Source organism: Azolla caroliniana, unplaced genomic scaffold (assembly GCF_043228905.1).
Source record: "Azolla caroliniana isolate FFs.n. ecotype wild unplaced genomic scaffold, voAzoCaro1.0.p SCAF_13, whole genome shotgun sequence".
NCBI classification, from domain to species: domain Eukaryota; kingdom Viridiplantae; phylum Streptophyta; class Polypodiopsida; order Salviniales; family Salviniaceae; genus Azolla; species Azolla caroliniana.
This window is the reverse complement of record NW_028230448.1, coordinates 11,216,785-11,242,499: the sequence shown is the minus strand read 5'-3', so window position 1 is coordinate 11,242,499 and position 25,715 is coordinate 11,216,785. Positions and strand designations below refer to the sequence as shown.

Sequence of the window (25,715 nt, the reverse complement as noted above, 5' to 3'; positions counted from 1 at the left end):
AAGTGCCATGCAGGATGAGATGGATTCCCTGCATGAGAACTATACGTACAAATTGGTGGAGTTGCCGAAAGAAAAGCGAGCACTCCGAAACAAGTGGGTGTACAAGTTGAAACCGGGAGATGTCGGCAACCCCCCGAGATACAAAGCAAGGATCGTGGTAAAGGGGTTCCAGTAGAAGAAGGGCGTGGACTTCGACGAGATATTTGCCCCGGTAGTAAAGATGACCTCCATCCGGACGGTATAGCGGCAAGCATCGACCTTGAGGTAGAGCAGCTGGACGTGAAGACGGTATTCCTTCACGGTGACCTCGAAGAGGAGATCTACATGCAGCAACTGGAAGGATTCGTGGAGAAAGGGAAGGAGCACCTGGTTTGCCAATTGAAGAAGAGGCTGTACGGACTGAAGCTGGCTCCCCGACAATGGTACCGAAAGTTCGACTCCTTCATGACCGATCAAGGGTACCACAAGACGCAGGCCGATCACTGCGTGTTTGTGAAGAAGTTCGAAGGAGGCGACTTCCTGATACTCCTTCTGTACGTGGACGACATGTTGATCGTCGGACGGGACCAAGCCAAAATACGGATGCTGAAGAAGGCTCTCAACCGAACTTTCGCAATGAAAGACTTGGGTCCGGCAAGACAAATATTGGGGATGCACATCGTCCAGGACCGGTCAAAGAAGCAATTGTGGCTGTCACAGGAGAAATACGTGACAAAGGTGCTTCAGCGGTTCAACATGTTGGAAGCGAAACCGGTCGGATCGACACTCCCGGCAAACTACAGACTATCCAGTAAGCAAAGCCCGAAGAAGAAAGCAGAGAAGGCTGGTATGATGAAGGTTCCATATGCCTTTGTCGTCGAGAGCTTGATGTACACAATGGTGTGTACTCGGCCCGATATTGGATACGCAGTTGGAGTGGTGAGCCGGTTTATGAGCAATCCCGGCAAGGAGCACTGGAACGCGGTCAAATGGATACTCCGGTACTTGAAGGGAACTTCGAATGTGTGTCTCTTATTCGGCTCCGGTAAACCTCAACTTGACGGTTTTACCGATTCGGACATGTCAGCTGATGTGGATACCAGCCGGTCTACATCTGGGTATGTAATGACATATGCAGGGGGAGTTGTTTCGTGGCAGTCAAGGTTGTAGAAGACGGTTGCGTTGTCAACCAGGGAGGCGGAGTACATGGCGGCTGTGGAAGCTGGCAAGGAAATATTATGGATGAAGTACTTCATCGGAGAGCTTGGTATCCGGCAAGATGAATACCGGCTCTATTGCAATAGTCAAAGTGCCATCCACCTTGCTAAGAACGCAGCGTATCATTCCAGGACGAAGCATATCCAACGCAGGTATCACTGGATCCCGGAGCGAGTAGAAGATCGAGAGTTCGCGCTGACGAAGATCCACACGGCCAAAAACGGGTCACATATGATGACCAAAGTGTTGATTCCCGACAAGCTGGATGCATGTCGGAAGCAGATCGGACTAGTAAGACATCCCATGCCGTAGTGAAGGGGGAGTTTGTTAGGAAACAGATCCCTCTGGATGGGATAGGAGTACCCAGCAACAGAAGACCCGGTGAGAACCGGATGACGAGTACCCGGCAACGGAAGACCCGGTGAGAACCGGATGACGAGTACCCGGCAACGGAAGACCTGGTGAGAACCGGATGACGAGTGCCCGGCAAGAGCCGGATGGTGAAGACCCGGTGAGAACCAGATGACGAGTGCCCGGCAAGAGCCGGATGGTGAAGACCCGATGAGAACCGGATGACGAGTGCCCGGCAAGAGTCGGATGATGCAGGCCCGGTGAGGAGTGCTCACCAGATGAAGGGACATATTCGTAAATATGTTTCTGAGAGTCCATTGGGGCTATATTTGTAAATAGCCGAAAAGTCATATTAGTATAAATATGACTTAGGGCAAACTTAGTGAGCAATAGTTGTCTTTCTTGTTGGTGCAAGATTTGAGTGCAACCGTGTACAAAGAGAGAGAGAGTGAGAGACGAAGAGGACGTTGTCTCTGTTGTAACCGCCGCCTGTGGCGAAGACAGTGAACAAGAGGTCGTTGCCTCTGTGTTCATCTATTGTATATTGTAACATAGTGATAGTTTGCAGTCTGTGGACTGCCGTGGTTTTTCCCGTGTTTGGGTTTTCCACGTAAACATCCTGTGTACTCTTCTCTTTATTGTGTATTGCGTACATTACCCGTTTTTCTGTGTTTGGTCCTAGACTCGGTTGTGGCCAAGCGTTGTTTCCGGGAGCGTGTAGTCCTGTTAGAAAATGGGTGCGCTGGCTGGAGATTTTGAATGTCGAATGAAACTATTTGCCAAATTCTCCTTTATATAGGCTCAAAGGACTTCTAGCTCGGTTGCTGACAAATTGTAGATCGGTCCCCATGGTAGCTCTTTTCCCCGTTGTAAATCGATGGGGAAATCATACGATCGATAGCGAGGAAGCATATTGGCTTGTACTTTATTGAACACATCGGCATAATGACGATAGTTCTCTAGAAGTTGAATGGTGGACTCCTCTTTAGTGGTGTTGGAGGGTTTTACTGATACCGCAAAGAGAAACATTTCTTCCTTTTGTCTTTCCTCACGCAATTGATGTAGCGAAATGGTTGCAATCTTATGAGTAGATTATTGTTGACCGCGAGGTTGTAGACGAGGAGTGCGGAAATGGTGGATCATCGGCAGGCAGGAGGAGATATCAGAGAAGAGGAACACCAAGGTCGATTGAGCGCACCCGAATTGATAGAGTGCTTGGTGTATACGAAGAGACGGGAGTAGGTATTAAGAAGACGTGCAAGGGTAGAGGATTAACATACTAATTGTCACGACCCAAGCTTCGAAGACAAGGTCAATTTCGAAGAAAAGAAGATAATAACAAACGAGAAGACGTTTACAAGACAAAAATACAAGAATTTCTATTACCGGAAACCGAGATTACAAGGTTGCTGAAGACTGGTGTTGAACCGGAATGGTTCAACACTAAGCAGATCTTCGACTTATTTACTGTACATCAAAATGTGAATGATCGCCATTTGGCATACATGTTGTGCACCACTTGGCGTACAGGGTGCATGCCATTTGGCGGTCATTTAATGTGTCTAGTGCTCTAGAGTTCTTGAATAATAATAATATGAAAATGTATTTATTAATGAAAATGAGTTGGTGCAATGGTTGAAGTGTAAGACCATTGTTTGAAGGTCACAAATTCAAACCTTCATATTCACATTTTGTGACATCATCCCCTCCTTTGACGACGAGTTCCATGAGTCACAATGCATGAACTAGGTTTTGGTTTATGGGGATAACGAAGATGAAACTCTTGTATAAGTTCAGAGGCATTAGTGACGTTCATTGCAGGTTCCCATGTCTGATCCGCAGGCATGTATCCTAGCCAATCTACTAGATAATATAACTTATTGCAGATGACCTTAGAGTCCAAAATAGCTTCTACTTCATATTCAGGTCCTTCAGCAAGTTGAACCGGAGGTGGTGGTGGGATAACCCGATTTGGAATAGAACTTGATGTCCATGGTTCTAATAATGAAACATGAAATACTGGATGAAGACGCATATGTGAAGGTAGGTCCAGACGAAATGCAACATCATTGACTTGATGAGAGATTACAAATGGACCTAGACGTTGGAAATCCAATTTGACACTTGGTCGAGTAGTTTTCACATTACGACGCAATAACCAAACACGATCACCAACTTTAAACTTAGGGTCTTCAAATGAAGAATCTAAGCGATGTTTATCCGCCATCTTCTTGTACTTGGCTTGAGCATGAAGCAAATTGTGAGAAAGGTTGGTTTGAATTTCTTTGAGTTTTTCTAGACGATCTTTGACCGTGGGATTTTTTGAGACTTTTGGACATTTGAGCATCATCCATCAAGGATGATATCCTGTGTTTGCAAAGAACGGAGTGAATCCCGTAGAAGAATGGATTGAATTATTGTAAGCAAATTCTGCCATATGTAAGAAATCCATCCAATCATCTTGTTGATAGTTGATAAAGCAACAGAGATATTGTTCTAATGTTTGATTTGTGCGTTCCGTTTGCCCATCGGTTTGAGGATGGTAGCTTGAAGATAGTTTACGAGAAATTCCAAGGCTCTCAAGTAAGTGTGTCCAAAACTTTGCAATAAATTGTGGTCCACAATCACTAATGATTTCATCTGGAAGGCCATGGTGCTTGAAAACTTCTCGGATAACAAGACTTGTCAATTCTTGACTAGTAAAAGTTTTTCTACATGGAAGAAAATGTGCCATTTTTGTAAAGCGATCCACCACTGTAAGAATTGCATCATAGCCTTGGGAAGATGGGAGATCTGTGATGAAATCGATAGAAATGGATTTCCACGGACCATCTGGAATGGGCAATGGGTGCAACAAACCATATGGCCGATGTCGAGGCATCTTTGATCGACAACATACATCACAAGTAGAAACATAGTTTATGACAAACTGACGAACCTGAGGCCACCAATAGTTTCGGGTAACTAGCTCTAATGTTTTCAAAACTCCGAAATGTCCAGCTAGCGGTGAATCATGGCAGTGATGCAAGACTTCAAGTCAAAAAGGTCCATTGGGAATATAAGTACGGTTGTTTCGAAAAAACAACCCATCATGCCAACTGAAGTTCCCATAATCCATGCGAGAAAACTTGGAGCGTGAACAAGAAGCACGATCTGGAACAATGTGGTCTAAAATATCTTGTGCAAAATCATCTGAACCAATGCTCGAGCGAATAGAATCGAGAAATTTTGAATCCAAAGTTGTCTCAGCAACATTTGTCACCATTAATCGTACACGACTAGGGCATCAGCTTTACCTTGATTGTCGTAAGTTGGGTCCCCCGGTTTTGGTGCAAAATAAGAGCGTCTTGATAAGGCATCAGCTTTACCTTGTTGTGTTCCTGGTCGATATGTTATCACAAAGTTGAACCGTGTTAGAAATTGTGCCCATCGAGCTTGTCGTCGATTTAGAACTCGAGCATTTTGAAAGTATGTGAGCTTTTTATGATCGTTGTAAACAATAATTTGGTGGGGAGAACCTTCCAAGAAGTGACGCCATTGTCCGAAAGAATCAACAATTGCCAACAATTCTTTGTCATGGATTTCATAATTGATTTCTGCAGGTTCATACTTTCTTGAATGAAATGCAACTGGATGTAATTTCTCATCATCCGCTACTTGTGATAGAACACTTCCTAGTGCAAAATCAGATGCATCTACTTCTATGATAAACGGCTTTTTAAGGTCAACGTGGACCAAAATGGGAGCAGATGTAAATGCTTGCTTCAAGCTATTAAATGCATCAGTTGTGCTTGATGTCCATACAAATGGTCGGTTCTTCTATGTTAGTTCCGTGAGGGGCAAAACAACTTTTGAGTAACTCTTGATGAACTTGCGGTAGAAATTCGCAAATCCCAAGAAACATTGCAGATCACGAACTGAGCCTGGTGTCTTCCAATCTAGAATTGTTTGTACTTTCTTTGGATCCATTAAAATACCTTCTGGAGAGACCATATACCCTAGAAACTCGACTTGATTGCGGTCAAACCAACACTTCTCTAGTTTGGCATAAAGACCAAATTCCCGTAATCGTTGTAGAACTTGTTAACATGATTATTATGCTCCTCTTGTGTCTTTGAATAGATTAGTATGTCATTCAAGTAAATTATCGTGAAGATATCGAGGAAATCTCGAAAGATATCATTTGCCATATATTGAAAAATTGTTGGAGCTTTTGTAAGCCCGAATGGCATTACTGTGTACTCAAAATGACCATATCGTGTGCGAAAAGCAGTTTTCCATTCATCACCAGGTCGAATACGAACAAGGTTGTAAGCTCCTCGTAAGTCTAGCTTTGTGAAGTATTTGGCCCCATTGAGACGTTCCAAGAGATTTGGAATCAATGGTAGAGCATATCGATTTCGAATCATAACCTTGTTCAAGCCTTGATAATCTACGCCCAAACGTAAAGAGCCCACTTTTTTTTTTCTCGAGTATCTAGTGAAGTTTTTCCGTCACAATGGAGACCGTCAGTAAACAAGAGTATATGCGTATTCTCTCAGAACTTGACCTCCTAACAACAAAATTTGTTGCATTGGAACAAGAGAATCATAAACTTCTTGGCGACTTGCAACAAGTGAGCATTGAAAAGGCACAACAACATGAGGAACTCTCGAAACGTGTCCAACAACTTGAAGCTATTGTGTTATCTCTTCAAACACGTTACTGCCACTTTAAAGAAGAATTCTTTGGAATTGCTCGAAATGATGTAGGGAGGCTATGAAAAGTATGTTGTCAGTAAGCATTTAAACCCTAGATCAAGTGCTAGTAGCTATACTAGTTAAGGAGCGCCACACGAACCATCAAGCACATCAAGTTGGGATGTCGGAAACCCTAAACCCACGAACACTCCATCAGATGAAGAAAAGAAGATAATAACAAACGAGAAGACGTTTACAAGACAAAAATACAAGAATTTCTATTACCGGAAACCGAGATTACAAGGTTGCTGAAGACTGGTGTTGAACCGGAATGGTTCAACACTAAGCAGATCTTTGACTTATATATTGAACATCAAAATGTGCATGATCGCCATTTGGCATACATGTTGTGCGCCACTTGGCGTACAGGGTGCATGCCATTTGGCGATCATCTAATGTGTCTAGTGCTCTACAGTTCTTGAATAATAATAATATGAAAATGTATTTATTAATGAAAATGAGTTGGTGCAATGGTTGAAGTGTAAGACCATTGTTTGAAGGTCACAAGTTCAAACCTTTATATTCACATTTTGTGACACTAATTAAAAAATGAAAGAGAGGGAGAAAGGGGAAGGGGGCTGGGGCGTGGTGGGGGCTAAACATAAAAACTAATAAAATGATTAAACCGTAAACAATAAAAAAGCATAACCTTAAGTGTAACACAAAGTAAAGGGAGACTTGAGATACATGTAAAATCATTTCTCATCGATCAAAATCATGGAGCCTTATGATTCTCTGAGCCTTACACAAAAGCTGTTGTGATGTACGAGATGCAACAGTGTGTTATTGATGGATGTTTTCACCATTTTGATTGTAAAAGAGTATCGACGCTTGAAGAACCCTTTCATAATCTTACATGTGAAAAATGTACTGAAATTCCAAAATGTAATGATTTCCATATGAGGGTGTATAGGGAGCGTGGGGCTAAAGTCAAAAGAGGTAATCGAGGAACTAGGGAGGGTAGGCGACTAGATTATCTTACTTAAGAAGAGACAAGAAAGGAAATTTCAAGTTCTAAGCAAACTATCCGTCACGCTCATAGACAAATATGGTGGCTAGCTTGCAACATTGCAATGCTTTCGGTAAAGGTAATGACTCTCAAGTAAGCATCCCTTGAGAGTGTGGAACAGAAGGATGTTCGAAGATTTTGTAATAACATTATTGTGGCTCATCGAGCTGGAAATTTTGGTGGAAAGAATGCATTATGGGATTTCTTGACAGATGTTGCACAAAACCTTACTCAAAAGCTAGCTGGACAACGATTCAAAGACACATCTAAGGCAATTTTCTTCATGAAAAAAATGTGGGGTGGACCAAGATTACACGACTTTGTTTCTAAAAATTTAGATGGACCATCATTAAGCACTACAAAGAGAGTTGAGAGGAAGACAACTAAATTCCTTCTAGGGATCCATGAATATATATTCCAGGATGTGGCTAAGATTTATGAAAATGAAAAAAGAGTGCATGGCATTATAACAAAGGTTCCTTTCATTATTGCCGAGGATGAGACTATGATTAAGCGGAATGTTAAGTGGGATAGCTCAAATGATTTACTTTTGGGTTTTTGTGGGCTGAAGTCATCCAATCATCAATTGTCTCATCATGTATGATAAAGGTGGGTGACTCTAATGTTGGTTATGAAACCATTGTTAGCTCCTTTAAAGACTATGTGGTTGGACACTATGCTAGGGTGTTAATTGTGAATCCTCTTCACCCTAAACTTCCACGATTAGTATTGGTTGTACAATGTACATGTAATTGCTTTGATGTGGATTTTGTAAAATGCCAATGGAATGAACTGGAAACTCTATGGGAAAAACACCTATCCACAAGTATTGTGCCAATTGTTGGACATGCATCAGATGGAGATAGTAGGAGAAGAAAGATTATGCCTCAAGATTACTTAACCCCAAGCATATGCTTAAGATATAAATTGCCTTGGGATGGTTGGATCTTCACAGGTCAAATGCATAATGATATGGTAAGTTGTCTTCATGATCAAGATTTCATCCATAATGGAAAGAAACTTGTGAATGCACTCGATAATCCCTCAAGACAATTAGTAATCGGAGATGTATGGATCACATTGAATCATGTGTCATTGGTATATAATAACTTCTCTATCGATGCACGTGGCTTAAGGGAATGTGATATTAAGAGAGAAGATAGACAAAATTGGGCTGGAGCCCAAAGAATTGCAAGTAGAAATGTTACTAATTGTTTAAAGATGTTATACCAAGGTGGAGAAGGTGTCAAAGTAAGAGAAAGAGGAGCTTTGGGAACACATGTATACTTGCATATATTAGGTGACTATATTGATATTTTTCTATCCCCTCATGAAAGCTTATTCAAGCGTGTGGTACTTGCATCTAAAGTTGCATTCTTCTTTCAAATATGGAGATTATGGATTCTAAATAATCCAATTTATAATTTAAAAAGCAATTTCATTAGTCGGGAAACATTTTTGGATGTACAAATATCTTGTCACTTTGTAGTTTTACTTATAAAAATGTTTCGTGACTTTTATCCACAACTAGAATGTCCATTGCATCTCACAGGGTCTGATGGAGCTGAGATATTTTTTAGTAAAATAGGGGGAATGATTGGCATGGAGCGTGCATTTGATATATCAGATGTTTTGCATTGTAGTGGAAATGTAAACAAGCTTGCCAAATTTGAGTGCAGTGATAGTGGATTGGTTTTTCCAAAAGCTCACAAGAAGCAAGAATCAATATGGTCTAAACTCAATTTCATGCATGGCAAGCCTCTTGCAAACTTACAAGACTACATTGATATCTCAAATGATGATCAACTTGTTTTTGCACTTAAAGAAGGTTTAAAAGAAGCCCAAATTTTATGTGAGTCGTTAAATATGAAGCCTAAACTCAATGGGCAATGGTGGAATTATCCCGGGATTGAGACAAAACAATCCTTGAGTTATATATATGGAGAGAAAGATGATGAAGAATGTGTTGAACACAATAAAAACTTAACAATGCATGAATGTGTGGAGAATGATGATGAGATTGCAATAAGTGAAATTCGCCATGAATTGGATGTTATATTGGATGGCAACAATGTGAACTCTAAAGTCTCTTCATTTGTTCAAGTGGATGATAAGATTATATTTAAATCAACACTTGTGAGTCATCTAAATGGTAATCCAACATTGTCAAAGGATAGACTCACACGTGTAAGAGAAGGGGTCTTCTACTCATGTGAGAATGCAAATAATTTCCTAATTGGGATTGGTTTAGATTGCGTTGTATTCTTTATTGAAGAAGATGTTAATTCAACAAGACCCAAAAGAAAAGGAATATCAAATGAAAATGTTGTTTGGTACTTAGGACGAGTACAAAGGATGCGAAGAAATATTGGAAATAAATTTGTGGAGTACAAGAGAGGAATTGACTTGATGGATAGGCTTGAAGATGTTCAATTACAACTAGGTTGGTATAGGAAGATTAAAGGGAGTAGATTATTTGCATATGATTTGACAAATATAAAAATGGTTGACTTTGAGTCAATTATTGGACTAGCGAACCTCACATATAATGCAAAATGTGATAATTATCTGTTAGACGGAAGTGATTGTAAAGTTTTCAACAATTTTCTTTTGGAAATGAAATCCAGGTATGTATATATAAGTTGTTTTGAATTATATACTTGCATACATGTACATATATAATATATATTAAAGTAACTTAATATTTATGCCTTTTATTTTAATAGGAAAAGGAGAAAAGAGTAGAAACCAAATATAAACATACGGTATTCCAAATATATTTTCTGATTTCTTTAAGATATTATTTACTTCCATGTATATTAAGTTTTCTTGCCTTTGTTGTTACATGTTATAATACAGGTCCAACGTTGAAGATGGAAACGACATGAAATTTATAGCCTAAAATGAACTTCTTAGGGTTTTCTTTTTATATAGTTGGTCTTTATAAGGGCAACCTTTATTGTAATAAGTCTTTTAAGTAGATATTGCAATAACAAAATGATTTATTTTATTTCATTTTGATTGGGGTAAGAATGTGTGAATAGATGATGTCTTACATTTCAAATGGAAATATGAAGTAGGTTGTCATTTGTTTGATCAATGTGTTTGAGAAAAAAGAATGGTATGGCTTCATATGAGTCTATCCATGAAACCAAACATAATGTTAATTTGTTAGTAATTTCATTATTGATATGCATTTTAGATTGTTCCATGTGTGTTTTTTGAGATATATATGTTAAGTTCAAGATTGTTTTATTGTAAATTACATTGTTTTTTATCAGTCTATTCTTCATACGTCTCAATAAACTAAAAACAAAAACTTATATGTGGCTTGTATATATTATACCTCTAGTGTTTTTGGGTAATGTTTCCTAATTGTGTGTGCATTACTTTGAACTTTACAGATTGTGTTTTCAATCTATGTGGCACTTGATGAAGCATTTCTAGGAATTTGCATATGATGTCTAATGTTGATTCATAATTTTGCGAGTCATCAATTGTAAAGACGGTCATTGATCCTGTCTAGGAATAGAAACTATGTGTGCATGTATATTTTATATGTAAGGGTATTTAAAATGGGTGATTATCAAAAAATATATTCGTAATAAGGGGTATTTTTATTAATCTTTTTTCTACACAAGGGTCACTAAAATAGTAAAAAACATATGTATAAGGGGTTTATAAATGATGTCATGAACGCACGTGATACAACCTTCTTATATATAGTGGAGTCCTCGGGTTTGTCGATACCGGATTTCTCTTATTCTCCAATCTATGTCTGGGTTATGTAATTTGAACCATGGTAATCCCAAAACAATGGGATGTTCTAGGATACTAGTTATATTAAAGGATACTACACACGCTAAATTATCTAGGACAATATTAATGGGCTCTGACTCTTCTATGATATTTTCGGAAGCAATAGGACGACCATCAATGACTACTACAGAGACTAGACACGGGAGTTTCCTTAGGGATATCTGATGACCTTGGGAAAATTCCTATCCATGAAGCAAGAATTAGCTCTGGAATCTAGGAGTGTTGAGACATGTACTAGAGAGGTACTTTTAGTACTAATGGTTACTTGGGCTAAGAACACATTACTAACTTGCTTAGAGGGAATGGAACCACTAATGGGCTGCACAGATCTAGGGTTCTCCAACCAAACGGCTCCTATTTTGGCTGAACTTAGTCGTTTAACTCTTCTTTTAAGTGACTAAGGACATCAAATTTGTTCGATAGATTTGGGCTATTAGTACTATTAGGACTATCAGATATTCTTACTGAAATAGACTCGGGTTTAGTACAATTAGAACTAGCAACTATTTGGTTCGACTGTCTTCTTGGCCTATGGGGACAGTTCACTGCAATATGCCTTGCTCCACCGCAATAAAGACATAGTCGATTTGCTTAGCGTCGCTGCTTTTCTTCTTCCAATAATGATCTGTGACGACGTGTAGTGTCAATTTCCATCGGAGTTGGAGTATTCACTGGAGACGCATTATATGACTCCCTTGGAAAAGGTTTTGCTACCACTGAGGCATAGGTGGGCTCTGATCTTGCCCTTGGCATCTGGAACTGACATTCCGAACGTCGTTCTAAAAGACGGTTGTTGCATCTCACTGCGCGACTGATTGCTTCCATCAAGGTCAAGAGTAAATCCTTGACATCGTTATGTAGACCATAACGAAATTGCTCCATAAGTGCTTGGTCATCCCATGGGATATAGGAGGTGAGTAGGCGGAAATCTGCAGCGTATATGGAGGCTGGACGATCACCTTGACGTAATCGTCGGAATTTGTTGATTGTTGTCCTTATGTTGTCAATATCTCCAAAACAAGCTTTAAACTCACTTAAAAACTCTTCAAAATTGTTTAGTAAAGGAGATTCCTTTTCTAACAACGGAGTGAACCATGCCAAAGTTGAGCCACTTAACAACGTGCCTACAAAACCCACTCGTGATGCATCGGTGGGATATCGAGCATGATGCATTTGAATGACTAATTGTACTTGATTATGGAATCCTCTAAACTGCAATCGTGTTCCATCAAATTTCATGGGATGGCCGATCTTGGGTTCTTTATGAACCCCTTACGTACTAGGTCCTTGTTGTTGCATTGCTACTATGGTTGCTTCGAGTTGTTGCACCCGTAACACTAGTTCCCCGTGTTGTTGTTGCGTATGTTGCTTCTCTAAGGAGATTTGTTGAAGTTCCCCCAACAACCATTGATTTTCTTGTTCCAATGCGAGAAACTTCTCTTTCAAGCATTGCAACTCCGAAAAAACGGATTGATATCCTTGAGTGCTAACAGTGGCCATAGTATGAGAGAAAAGAGGAATAAGAGATTAGTATGAAGGGAAGGAGAAGTAAGAAGATAAAGGAAGAGAAGGAAGAAGACAAATCGGTTCAAACTATCAAGAGCAATACTAAGACAAAGACGTACTGTCAGGAACAGTATTAAGACAGAGAAGGAATTAGTACTAAAAGATGAGGATTAGTACTAAGGGAGGTGTAGAACTCTCGAGAGAAGGAAAGAGTGAGAGAGAGAGACTCTGAGAGAGAGAGAGAGAGAGAGAGAGAGAAAGAAAGAATGATGATAACAAAAGATATATATTATGTTAAGAGAATATACATTAGTAGCTAGGAGGCTTAAGACTAGCATTGAACCGATTTGGTTCGAAATAATGCCTTGTGCCTCCTTTTATAGTGTTCTCAGGAGTACTCCTGAAGTTTCTAGAATGTTCGAAAGAAATCTAGAATATACATCAATTTTCTATTGTAAAACTTAAATGAAAATAATATCCTTCATATTACAACATATAGTCTAATGGTCAAGAGCTCGACCCATATAATATAAGGTAGTGGGTTCGAGTCTTGCCATATTAGGACAGCCTCCTATCCTCAAGTTTCCTTAGTTGATCATCCATGTCGACTCACTTAGAGTCGTTCGATACCCATCTTCAGCTAGCATGCCGATGGAGACCAAACTTCTTTTCAGATCGGGTACATGTCAGACTTGATGGAAGATTATTGTGTTGTCGTTTGGCAATTGAATCGGTACTTTGCCAACTCCTACTATTCTACACACCTACCTATTGCCTAGTCGGATTGTGCCGTTGGCACCGACCGAATAGTTTGAAAACCACTCGATGTTTGGGGTCACGTGAAATATGGCACCCAAATCCAATAACCACGTGTGTGCATCTTGTGCACTGTAGAGGACTTCTCCGATCATTGAATCCTCTAATGAGAGAATTTCTCCTGATCGAGTGTCAGCAACGTTGATTTGGTTGCCAATCGGAGAGTGGTCTGAGTCGGGTCGTCCTCGATTTTGCTTGGATCGCCGACCACTCTCTTTCCTCTTGATCCACCAGCCGTCGGAAACATTGTGGCCAAATTTTCGGCAGTGTGTGCAGACTTCACCTGATCGGCCTGTTCTCAACTTCGACCATTGTCGGTCTCCCCTCATCTTCGATCGGTTGGTGTTCCGACTGGTTCTATCGGCTTGCTCTCTTGATCAACTAAATGTATTGGTCGGCTCGGTCGAGTGGTGGGCTTCTGCCGACTCATTGATGGTGAGTCCCATCGATTTTCTTTGAATGTCTTCGGTGAGGACTTGGCTGATTGTCTCATCCAGATTTAGGATTGGTCAGTTATTGGCGTAGGTCATGCAAAATACATCCCAACTTGCCAACAAGCTCGATAGGAGGGCAGGGGATCAACTTTGAAGAGCACTTCTTCTTCGAAGTTGATCCCTTGTGAGGAGAGTTCTTACAACACCCGGCTGAAGGTGTTGATGTGGGAGGTAGTCGGATCGGTCTCTCTCATCATCATGTTGAACAGTTGTTTGAGAAAAATCAATTTTCAAGATGATGACTTTTTCTCGTACATGGCTTGTAGCTTCTCCCATACTAAAGTAGACGTTTTCGACTAGGTGCATTCAAATGGTGGAGCGAGCAATTTCATCCATAGATCTCCATTCTTCAGCTATCATTGAGGCATGTTTTTCACTGTGTCAAATGGCTTCGACTTGTCTTCTGATGATCAACACATCTTGCATCATCTCCTTCAATAGGGCAAAGTTTTTGTCGTCGAATTTTTTGATTTCAACTCTTGTTCCAAATGTTGAAGCCATGTTCTTCTTCTAAGTGAGATTTTTCTGACTTGGTCTTTTTCCTTTCAACTTTTCTGTTGTTTGTTGCTATCAAACCGCAAGTCTCTCTAATACCAGTTGTTGTAGTTGAATATGCGCGGAAACGTATGTGTGAGGACCTGTCGTATGTGTTCAGCAAACTACACACAAAGTGGAGGCAAGGAGATACAAGAGAGGATAGACACGGTTTAAGCTTTAATGGAAGCTCTATTATTGCATTCGTTCTATCTCTCTCTCAGAGACTCATGATACAAGAATGATGAAGAAGCTCTATTATTACAACATTAGGTTATTGCTTATATACTAAACCCTAACTATTTAGACGTGTTCACACTAAGATACAAATTGGAAGGAGTTGGCCTTTTATGCCAACAAGACCATCACCATTTCTTCCTTATTTCTCTCCATACTTTTCCTTAACAATAATTAATATTCTTAGACTAGTGCCATAGTAGGGTGGCCTAGTTTTGAATTATGTATCTCATATGCTTCTTCATCATATGGGAGAGAAGGAGAGGGAAGGGTAGGTTCACACTCACTTAGAGTTTCCCTTTCACTCTTATTATCCTCCTTGAGGGGTTTTAATTGTAGGGAGAGGAGGAGAGGGGAGGCTATATTAAATACCCCTTTTTCTACCTCTACTCCTAGCATTCATATCTCACCATTTCACACTCAAAAGTGTATGTACACCACGCACAAGGCGGTGGTCCAATATTCTTGACATCCAAAAACACACCACTCAAGTGGCCTTTAATTAGCCCTTCCAATAAAATTGTAGTTTGGGAGATTCTTTTGATAGACTACTATGTGAGTTTGATAAACATTCTGTTGAGAGACAAGCTCAACATCGGCCGGATCGGCTGAAGAAGCCGAGGACTGGATTGGTTGGGACCGATCGGTTAGGCCGAATGCGTAAACCGGTACGCAAACCGGTGCGTAGGTAGGGTCGGATCGGTGCGTAAACCGGGACGCCGTTAGGAAAGATATTCTGTGAGGAATATATTTGGGAGTTAGTGTAGGAGCTCTTAATGAGCATTGAAGTACTGTCAGTCCTTCTAGGACTTGTATAAAAGTGTTCATTGAACACACATATGTATAGAGTGGTGAATAGAGATTGAGTAATGTTTTGTTGAACATAGTTCTTGTGTTTTCTCTCTCACTCTCTCTCTGTCTCTCCCTCGTATATTGTGTAAGCTCAAGCTCTCCATTAAACCTGAGCGTTCTTCCTTTTGTTCGGTCTTCATACTTGCTTCCGCACGCTACTTTCTACATGGTATCAGAGCGCGAGGGTTGAGAACCTCTCTGCAGCCGTCACAGCTTGACGAAGAAGAACAAGAAGAATGATGGATAAAGGCATGGCGAGCTCACTTCCAACAGAGAAGCTCGATAGAACCAACTACGCGTCTTGGTCCTACAAGATGCACCAGTACCTACTCGGGCACGGCTACTGGAGTTATGTCGAAGGAGCTAATGACGCGGCACCCGAATCGACACACAGAGACTTCCCATCGTGGGAGCAATCGGCGAGCAGGGTATTATACTGCTTCACGTCGTGTGTGGGCGAACAGCTATTGAGCTATGTTCGGGATGCAAAGACGCCGAAGGGTGCGTGGGAAAATCTAAAGAAGATTTTCGCCGCGAGCACCACAGCCAGGAAGCTTCAGCTCCGACAGGAGTTGAGCAACCTAAGACAACGCGACTTATCGATCGCGGACTATACCTCGAAGATCAAGGATATCTGCGACTCCCTCGCCTCCATAGAGGTGAACATCGAGGAGAGCGAGATGGTCCAGATCTGTCTCGGAGGCTTGGCGTCGAAGTTCGGAGCGTTCCGAATGGCTGTGTGTACCCGGGAGAATACGTCGTCGTCCTTTTTCGACTTACAGTCAATGCTCCTGGTAGAGGAGAACCAAGCGGGTGCGTCTACAAGCACGCACACCGACAGCAGAATGCTGTACACGGAGGGAGATAGGCCCCGTGGACGTGGAGGACGAGGCGAGTCGGCGCGCAATGGAGGCGGCCGACGAGATCAAGGAAGAAGGCATCGAAGTGATGCCGACATCAACTCCGGACCCTCCGGAAACAGGGGGAGTCGAAGCGATGAGAACCGGCAAGGGAAGGGCATCGCGGAGTGCTGGTACTGTGGCAAGAAAGGCCACAGGGAAAGTGAGTGCTGGAAGAAGCGCGCCGATTCAGAGAGAACTGGTTCCGGAAACGGCTCCGGACATACCGACAAGGGAAATCGGCAGCGATCGCACTACGCCGAAGACTCCGGGAGAGCCGGAGAAGGGTTTGCCTTCGTGACGAGACACGAAGCAAACTCAATGAAACAGAACACCACGAGATCGGACGAGGTGTGGTACGTAGACTCCGGCGCGTCAAACCACATGACGAGCCATAAGGAGTGGTTTCTCGTACCTTGAAAAACCGATACAACCTGGAGTAGTCGCAACGGGAGACGACACTCTGCATCCGATCGCGAATGTTGGAGAAGTTCCCCTTAGCCATGTCAGGCAGAAAGGGAAGCTCATGAACGTGTTGCACGTTCCGACAATCACGAAGAACTTGGTCTCGGTCGGACAGATCGTCGACCAAGGGATGGAGGTTCGGTTTACACACCTCGGGTGCTTCATTGAGGAAGAAGGCCGTGTGATTGCACAAGGGTGCAGAGACGGGAGGATGTTCATCCTCGACTTCACTGACGGCGGCACCGCAATGTTCGCGAAGGGAAGAAAAACCGAGTCGGACATCAACTTGTGGCACAAGCGGATAGGCCACGTCAACTACCAGCGGCTTCAAGATCTGCAATCGAAACAGGTAGTGTTCGGATTGCCCAAATTTAGTGGCCGAAAGGCACAAATTTGTGAAGCCTACCAGCTCGGGAAGCAACACCGACTTCCTTTCCCCAACAAGTGAAACCGGAGCCGGAACAAGCTCGACCTTATACACTCCGATGTGTGGGGGCCGGCACAAAACGTTAGTCTTGGCGGGAACCGATATTTCGTCTCCTTCATCGATGACCACACGCGGCACACATGGATCTACCTCATTGAGAGGAAGAGCGAAGTCTTCGACTATTTCTGGGACCTCAAAGGGTTCGTGGAAATGGAAACGGGACGAAAGATCAAGTGTCTGCGGTCGGATGGCGGGAAAGAGTACTTTTCCGGTCAATTCAACGGTTATCTACAACAAATAGGAATTCGGCGCGAATTCAGTTGTAGATACACGCCGGAGCAGAACGGCGTGGCCGAGAGGAAGAATCGGTCAGTTGTGGAAGCAGCACGGGCAATGCTGGAGGAGAAGAGCTTGCCCAAGTTCTAATGGGCCGAGGCGGTAAGGACCGCGGTATACATCCAAAACCGGATCGGAGACAAAGTGTCAGCGCACGAGCTATATTTCGGAACGAAGCCAAACTTGCGACACTTGAGGGTGTTCGGTAGCATTGCGTATGTGCATGTACCGAAGGAGAAAAGGAGGAAGCTGGATGCAAAGGCCGAGAAATGCATCCTGGTCGGTTACTCGGACGAGCAGAAGGGTTATAAGTGTTATAATCCTCGCACCAAACAAGCGCGTGTTAGCCGCGGCGTTGTGTTTGACGAGTCCGCGTCCTGGTACCAGTCCCCGACTCCGAAACCTGACTCCAATCCGAGCTCTGACGATGAGATCAGCAAGGCCGAGATGCCTCCGAATGAGCCCGAAATCGAGACCCACGAAGAGAGTCCGATTTCACTCCGTTTAAGTGGACCGATTAGACGATTGAGTCGGTACGACCAGTCCGATGAAGAGCCGGCGAGTAGTGGAGACTCGGCCATGCATTCCCCGCGCAGGAAGCCGAGGAGACGGCTTACGCGCAAAGAGAAAGGGAAGAAGAAGGTGTCGGATTCCGGCACGGATAGGAACGAGTCAGACCAACGCGAGTCCGACTCCGAGGGAACCGGTGACGGGTCTTTAAAGGTGAAGTCCGCGTCGACCGAGAAGGCCTCGACATCGGCTAATGCGAGATTACGCCGATCTACCCGCCAGAAGAATCCTGTTTTGCGGTTCGGATACAACGAGTACATGGCGCATCATTATGCGTACATGACCCGTGTAGCGAAAGTGCGTGAGCCAGAGAGCTACGCAAAAGCGGCTAAAGACGCGAATTGGCGTGCCGCGATGGAGGAAGAGATGCACGCATTGGCGGAGAACGAGACCTAGGACCTGGTTGACGCACCAAGAGGGGTAAAACCGATCGGGTGTAGATGGGTGTACAAGGTCAAGTACAACACTGATGGCTCGGTCAACCGGTACAAGGCTCTCAGCTAGTGCCAAAAGGCTACGCGCAGAAACACGGCATCGACTACGATGAGACATTTGCACCAATCGCGAAAATGACGACCGTCCGTGTTTTGCTCGCAGTAGCTGCGGTGAAGGGGTGGCACTTACATCATATGGATGTAAAGAATGCTTTCCTGCAAGGTGACCTTGAGGAACAGGTGTACATGGTACAGCCCCCCGGATTTCACTCCGGAACGAACTCCTCGGCAGTATGCCGACTGAAGAAGTCCCTTTACGGACTGAAGCAAGCCCCGCGTGCCTGGAACACGAAGATCACGCAACAACTGCGTCGGATGGGCTTCGTCACGTCAAAATCGGACTCTTCCCTGTTCATCCGGAAAGGTCGACTCGGACCGGTTAGTATTTTACTATATGTTGATGACTTGGTCATCACCGGCGCCGACCTAGGTGAAATCGACCGCGTGAAGCTCCAGCTTGCGATATCGTTCGACATGAAGGATCTGGGGGACCTTCATTACTTCCTCGGGATCGAAGTGATCCGTACCCCCGAAGGCATATTGATCAGCCAACGTCATTACGTGCTGACTATGCTCTTCAAATTCGGGTTGGCCGACTGTAAGTTCGTCTCGACTCCTCTGGACAGAACCGTCAAGCTTCGTCCCAATACGGGAAAGGTATGCGACCCGACGAGGTTCCGAAAAATTGTCGAAAGCCTCATATACTTGACCATCACCCAACCCGACCTCAGTTATCCGGTCGGGGTGATCAGTCAGTTCATGGCGCGACCTACCAAGGAGCACCTTCAGTGTGCACAACGCATACTTCGGTATGTCAACGGCACTAAGGATCAGGGACTGCTATATCAAACCGGTGCAGTCGTGCAGTTAGTCGGCTACACCGATGATGATTGGGCTGGCAACGCCGCTGATCGCCGATCCACGTCCGGATACGCGTTCTCCCTCGGGAGTGCCGCGATCGCGTGGAGCAGTAAGAAGCAGCCGACAATTGCACTGTCGAGCACCGAAGTTGAGTACTGAGGAGCGGCTGTCGCGACATGCGAAGCCATATGGTTGAAGCGGCTACTTAAGGACCTGCAAGAGGAGGTGTCAGATCCGACGACGATCTACTGCGACAACCTCAGCAGCATCCAGCTCGCTAAAAACCCCGTTTTCCACGCACGGACCAAGCACATTGAGGTGCACTACCATTTCGTCCGTGAGCGTGTCCTTTTCGGTGAAATCGAACTTCAGTACGTGCCGACGGATCGGCAAACTGCTGACATCTTCACTAAGCCTCTTGGTCTGGACAAGTTGTAGCAATTCTCCGGTGCGCTCGGATTGCGTCACCTCGACGTGCCAAACTTGAGGGGGAGAATAGTCCCGAACAACCAAGCAAGGCAGCAGGAAAGGAGCGGAGACCGCGACACCGAGTCGGTTGTCGAGTTCGACTTCGGATCGGCTGAAGAAGCCGAGGGCGGACCCGCGGAAAAGTCCGGAAGCGGACAGAAGGGGAACAGCCGAAGGAGAGAGCCGAAGCCAACCATGCATGGGGAAGATGACGCCATCGAGGGCGAGAAGACCGAAGACAAGTTGGAGACAACCAACTCAGATGAGAGCGAAAACCGATCGGAGGTAGCCGAGTCGGTTCGGATGTTTGATTCAGATACGTTGAATCAACCGAGGCCCAAACGGAAGAAAAGGTAGCAGGAGAAGCGTCAACATCGCAACAGTAGAAGAGCTGATAAGGGCCACATGAGCAGACAAGCCGACCGGAAGGGTCGAAGCGCGCGGAGTCGAACAGGTCGAGGAGCGCGAGCGAGGCATGAAGCCAGGAGGAACCGGAGTTGTGAGCCCAAAGATCCCGAAGAGCCTCAAGTTGAGCTTGAGGGGGAGTGTTGAGAGACAAGCTCAACATCGGCCGGATCGGCTGAAGAAGCCGAGGACCGGATCGGTTGGGACCGATCGGTTAGGCCGAATGCGTAAACCGGTATGCAGACCGGTGCGTAGGTAGGGTCGGATCGGTGCGTAAACCGGGACGCCGTTAGGAAAGATATTCTGTGAGGAATATATTTGGGAGTTAGTGTAGGAGCTCTTAATGAGCATTGAAGTACTGTCAGTACTTCTGTCAATCCTTCTAGGACTTGTATAAAAGTGTTCATTGAACACACATATGTATAGAGTGGTGAATAGAGATTGAGTGATGTTTTGTTGAATATAGTTCTTTTGTTTTCTCTCTCACTCTCTCTCTGTCTCTCCCTCGTATATTGTGTAAGCTCAAGCTCTCCATTAAACCTGAGCGTTCTTCCTTTTGTTCGGTCTTCATACTTGCTTCGGCACGCTACTTTCTACACATTCTCTATGCAAGTAAAGAAGCGGCACTAAGAGATACCTACAGAAGGTTGGTGTGCACTAGATGAAACTACAGTATAAAATTTCAATGAGGCCAATGGCACAAGCAACACACAACTTTTCTAGGGACTAAAGTTTCTTTAAATAGTAGGGCTTTAATTCTCTCACACAACAAACAATGTTTAGCTTCTTGACCTACCTAGGATTTCTCCTTCTTACCCCTAATTTACGCAAGCATACAATTACACATTTTCATTTGTCTTTTATGATTCTAGAGCTAATGGGTTATTTGTGTTACAAATCAAGGAGTGTAAATGCTTCCCTCTCATTGATGAGACAAATATAAGTTCATGTTAAAAGGGGAAATGGTATTAAGTTATGTGATTATGGAGATAGAATGCTAGTCAACAAGCTAAATTTAGTAATAATAGAATGCTAGTACACAATAAATGTATACATCCATACGTAAAATAATATCCATCTTGATTACATACTAATTACATAACAAATTATGAGAATCCATGCAAAACTATACAAAAGATCTTAATATGCCTTATTTATCTTTTAAGCAAAGAAGTTTCATCCACAATTCTTGGTCCTAAATGAGCACTCCCTATGACTTTGGAGAGCAATAAAGTTTTTTTCCTTCTACTTTATTAAGGTTTAAGGCACCTAAGTCAAATTCTAAAAGACAAACTCTCATGTAGAGTTTTGCTTAGGTGTATTAAACCTTAATGATGAAGGATAAATTGACCATACCCTAGGATTATAATAACCATGTTAGTTCCTTCAATATCAATTAGTTATCTAGGAAAAAGAATGATATGGTTTGATTCATGATGATTATGGATGTGTAATCCATGAACATTAACAATTCTTGATGAACTTACAGTGGAGGGTAAAATTTTCCAAGAAGCATTACAGGTTCCACACTGATCATGGTGTTTCCCATTCTCGAATAGTTTGAACCTTCGCAAGATCCATCGAGACCCCTTCCCATGAGACTATACATTCCAAAAAAACCACTTCGTTGTTGTCGAAGTTATACTTCTCTAAGTTGACAACGTTATAGAATTTGACAAACATAGATATTATAATCTTCTTAAGTTTTTGAATAAGTCGAGATATCATTGAGATAAGCTATTGTGAAGATGGCCAAGAAGTTATGGAAAATGTTGTTTTGTCATATGTTGAAAAATTGTTGGTGCACTTTTGAGACCCAAAGACACAAGGGTGTATTGGAAATGTACACATGCAATGTGAAAAGTTATGATATTGAAATGTAAACAGTAAAAACAAAACTTTAAAAGCTTATGTCAAACTTATGTCATAGGCCAATAGTTTCACTCAAGCATACCCCTTATTTTATTCAATTTAATGTAGGGCTTGCATAGAACGTAATATTTGTGTTCGTGCAAGCATTCAAACATTTGGAAACGAACACGTTTGAAAAGGGAAAAATACATCTTTTCTTTTCTTTTTTTTCATTTATTGTCAATATAAATTCAGCTCACCCTAGTGGTAAGGAGTCATGCTATTGTTGTCTATGTCTTGGGTTTGATTGCCAATTTTCTCATCATGTCATAGCAACATTTTATTATTAGAACTAAGCACAACCTAGTGGTAAGTTGTTGTGCTACTATTATTTGTGTCCTAGGTTCAATTCTCAACTTTCTCATATCCTCTTGTTAGTGTCATGGCAAATTTTTATGTTAGTGTCATGTTCCTTTTTCTTTCTTTCTTTGTTATTACAAATTAGCTCACCCTAGTGGTAAGTTGTTATGCTACAACTGCCTATGTCATGGCAAATTTTTATGTTAGTGTCATGTTCCTTTTTTTTTCTTTGTTATTAGAAATTAGGTCACCCTAGTGGTAAGTTGTTATGCTACTACTGCCTATGTCATGTTTTCTTCATATTCTCGAATATACGTTTTATGAGTTTTTGATCGTTTTTCTTTCTTTCTTTCTTTCTTTCTTTGTTATTAGAAATTAGGTCACCCTAGTGGTAAATTGTTATGCTACTATTACCTATGTCATGTTTTCTTCATATTCTCGAATATACATTTTATGAGTTTTTGAACGTTTGATTATAATTTATAATGACATATTTTGATTCAATCTCTATAGTTTATTCTCATTTTTTTGTAAAGTTCTAAAGTGAGGATGATAGAGATGTCTTGATTCTTAAGAAGCATCCCAAAAGTATGCATGTCAATGCAAATATAGCAACCATACTTATGTTGGTGGTTCACAATGGATTAGAGTTCACTTGTTGGGATTGAGAGTGAATCAATATATAATATAGACCATAGTCAATCCAATCCAACTTTGAGATGATTTACCATACACGTTTGATTGAATCATTCTCGAGTGCGAATGCACATATGATACGTATGGTTCATTCTATGCTCGAAACAATAAGAATGTCTCTTTAAAGAGGTAATGTTAGCCAACATAATAATTACAAATGATAACATTCGATAAAAAACAATATAAATTCTTATTGTCTAAATAAAAACATATTGTTATATACATATAAAGAATGTGAGGTATGAAATAATCATAAGCTTGGCCAAATTTGAAACTAATATTTGCTTGACATTTTGGGACTAAATTTCATGTGTGTTTTTTCCAAGTTAGGACACAATCGACTGTGACTAATGGAATGTCCTTCCACAACTAATCAAAATACACACATGGGTTTTCCTTTCAGATCCCTCCTAGAGTTTAGTGTATTTATTTATATTGATGGTAGTGAGTTCACCAAATGCTCTACCTTATTGGGACCAAAAATTATAATCCACACTCGTCCTATTGAATGAGTTTCAAGAAGAATTTCGGGACTACGTCATACTTCTTGGAATTCTCCTTGGAGGCTATCAATCTTTACGCGAACCTCTATTTTGCAATCAGTCGTTCTTTGATACTTTAATGCATAAATATATATAGGTCACTCCAATCATTCCCCAAATGAAAGTGTACTTGGTATGTATATTTAGTGATTTGTCCTTGCTAGAGACAGTTAAATCTTGCACTATATTTAATTACTCATTCTTGCTAGATGAGTGAAATGTTATTTAAGACTTTTTAAGACATCACATGGGCTAGTCCAATTGTTGTGTTGCACATAAAAGAGTACTTCATATGAATATTCAATGATTTCTCATTTGTCATATATTGTTGGATTGTCCTTAGGACCTCGTCCTTCTATCCTTGTGTATGTATACATTTATCAATTGGGACAAAGAAATGAGATACATGTCATAAAATAGATACTATGGATGTTGAAACCTTCCATGCCTATGCAAGACACACATATTTGGGCTCTTATGCATGCCTTGTAGTGTTAACATATATCTTAGCTTTGTCACAAAGATGTTCTTCATTATTGATTCATAGGCTCAATTGCATAAAGTTGTACAGTAGTTTGTTAATATATGTCATTGGCATACAATAACAATAGATTAACTAATTCTACTAATATGCATTACGAGAAATGCATAAATAAAGAGCTTTGTACATTCCGTATTAGCTTGATAAAAACAAAAATAATAATGAGAAGCTCCAAAGAAGAATAAGAACCATCGCTCCATAATTGACTTCTTTACAAAGATTCTAAATATAACCATATGCCATGATCTCATGCTTGTTAACTATAACTATTTATATTCCAAGAATGTCCGTATGCATACTAAATGTAAAAGGGGAGAAACATAATAAACTAATACCATCTCTTGTAACAATACTTCCTGACTAATACCTTCTCTTGTAACAAGTTCTCTCTATAGTGGTATTGTGAAGAAAATAAGGCATATAATTAGACATGGCTCGTGGAAGTAAGGCAATATATTTCTAACCACTTCAAGTATTTATCCTAATCATATCTTACTAAATTGTATTAATGATTGCCTTGTAAGTGTTCTTAATAGCACTTAAATGGCAATTTTGATGTGGTCTTAAAGGGAAGAAGTTTATGAGCTTTACATGTGATATTTGACCTAATTTGAAGTTTGTGTTCAAAACTATGGTGAAAGCAAAAATATTTCACAAAGAAAACTTCTTGTCTTTGATGCAATGTCATGAATGGTATCTTGATCATCTTTTTTTATGAGATCAAAAGACTGGACTAAGATTGAGATAACTCATGACACACATATTGAGTAGCAACATGTGTCACACCACCAAGTAAAGGAAGATAGTTTTTATTGCCATTTGCCTTATATTCCATTACAAGCATGGTAACAACTAAGAGGAAACACCAAAGGTTGGATATTTTGATGAAGATAGAAACTATCTCATGTGCGCTAAAGTTCTTTTGCAACAAAATGAGTTTTAGACTTACTAGGTTTTTCATTAGGTGGGATTTTCAAATGATAGGCACATTTGCTAGAGAGGTTGACAAGCAATTCTTCATGAGAATGCATGTTCATGACACATTCTTTGATTGTTCAGTTCATCATTTTTGTGATGTCATTATGATATGGAGTGGAGGCTAATTCCTTTTGCATACCACAAGAAAAGCAAAATGATTTGAGTAGATTAGATAGATATTTATCACTATGCAAGGATTTAAGTCGAGAATTTGATTCAATTTCACGTAGTTAAGCCATTTCAAAAGCACTTAAAGGCATCTATTTCA

At 41.6% G+C, this 25,715-nt stretch overlaps 1 protein-coding gene across 1 annotated transcript; it reads right to left on the bottom strand.

Annotated features, from left to right (window-relative positions):
* Nucleotides 1-3,247: 3,247 nt before the first annotated feature.
* LOC147856103 (uncharacterized) lies at nt 3,248-3,775 on the bottom strand. The gene has a single exon (XM_087329100.1). The coding sequence runs from the start codon at nt 3,773-3,775 to the stop codon at nt 3,248-3,250; it is 528 nt and encodes a 175-aa protein (XP_087185226.1).
* Between the last annotated feature and the right edge of the window lie 21,940 nt (nt 3,776-25,715).

What these genes read in the sequence shown, in the direction of transcription:
- LOC147856103 (XM_087329100.1), bottom strand. Translation starts at nt 3,775, where the DNA reads ATGGCGGATAAACATCGCTTAGATTCTTCATTTGAAGACCCTAAGTTT.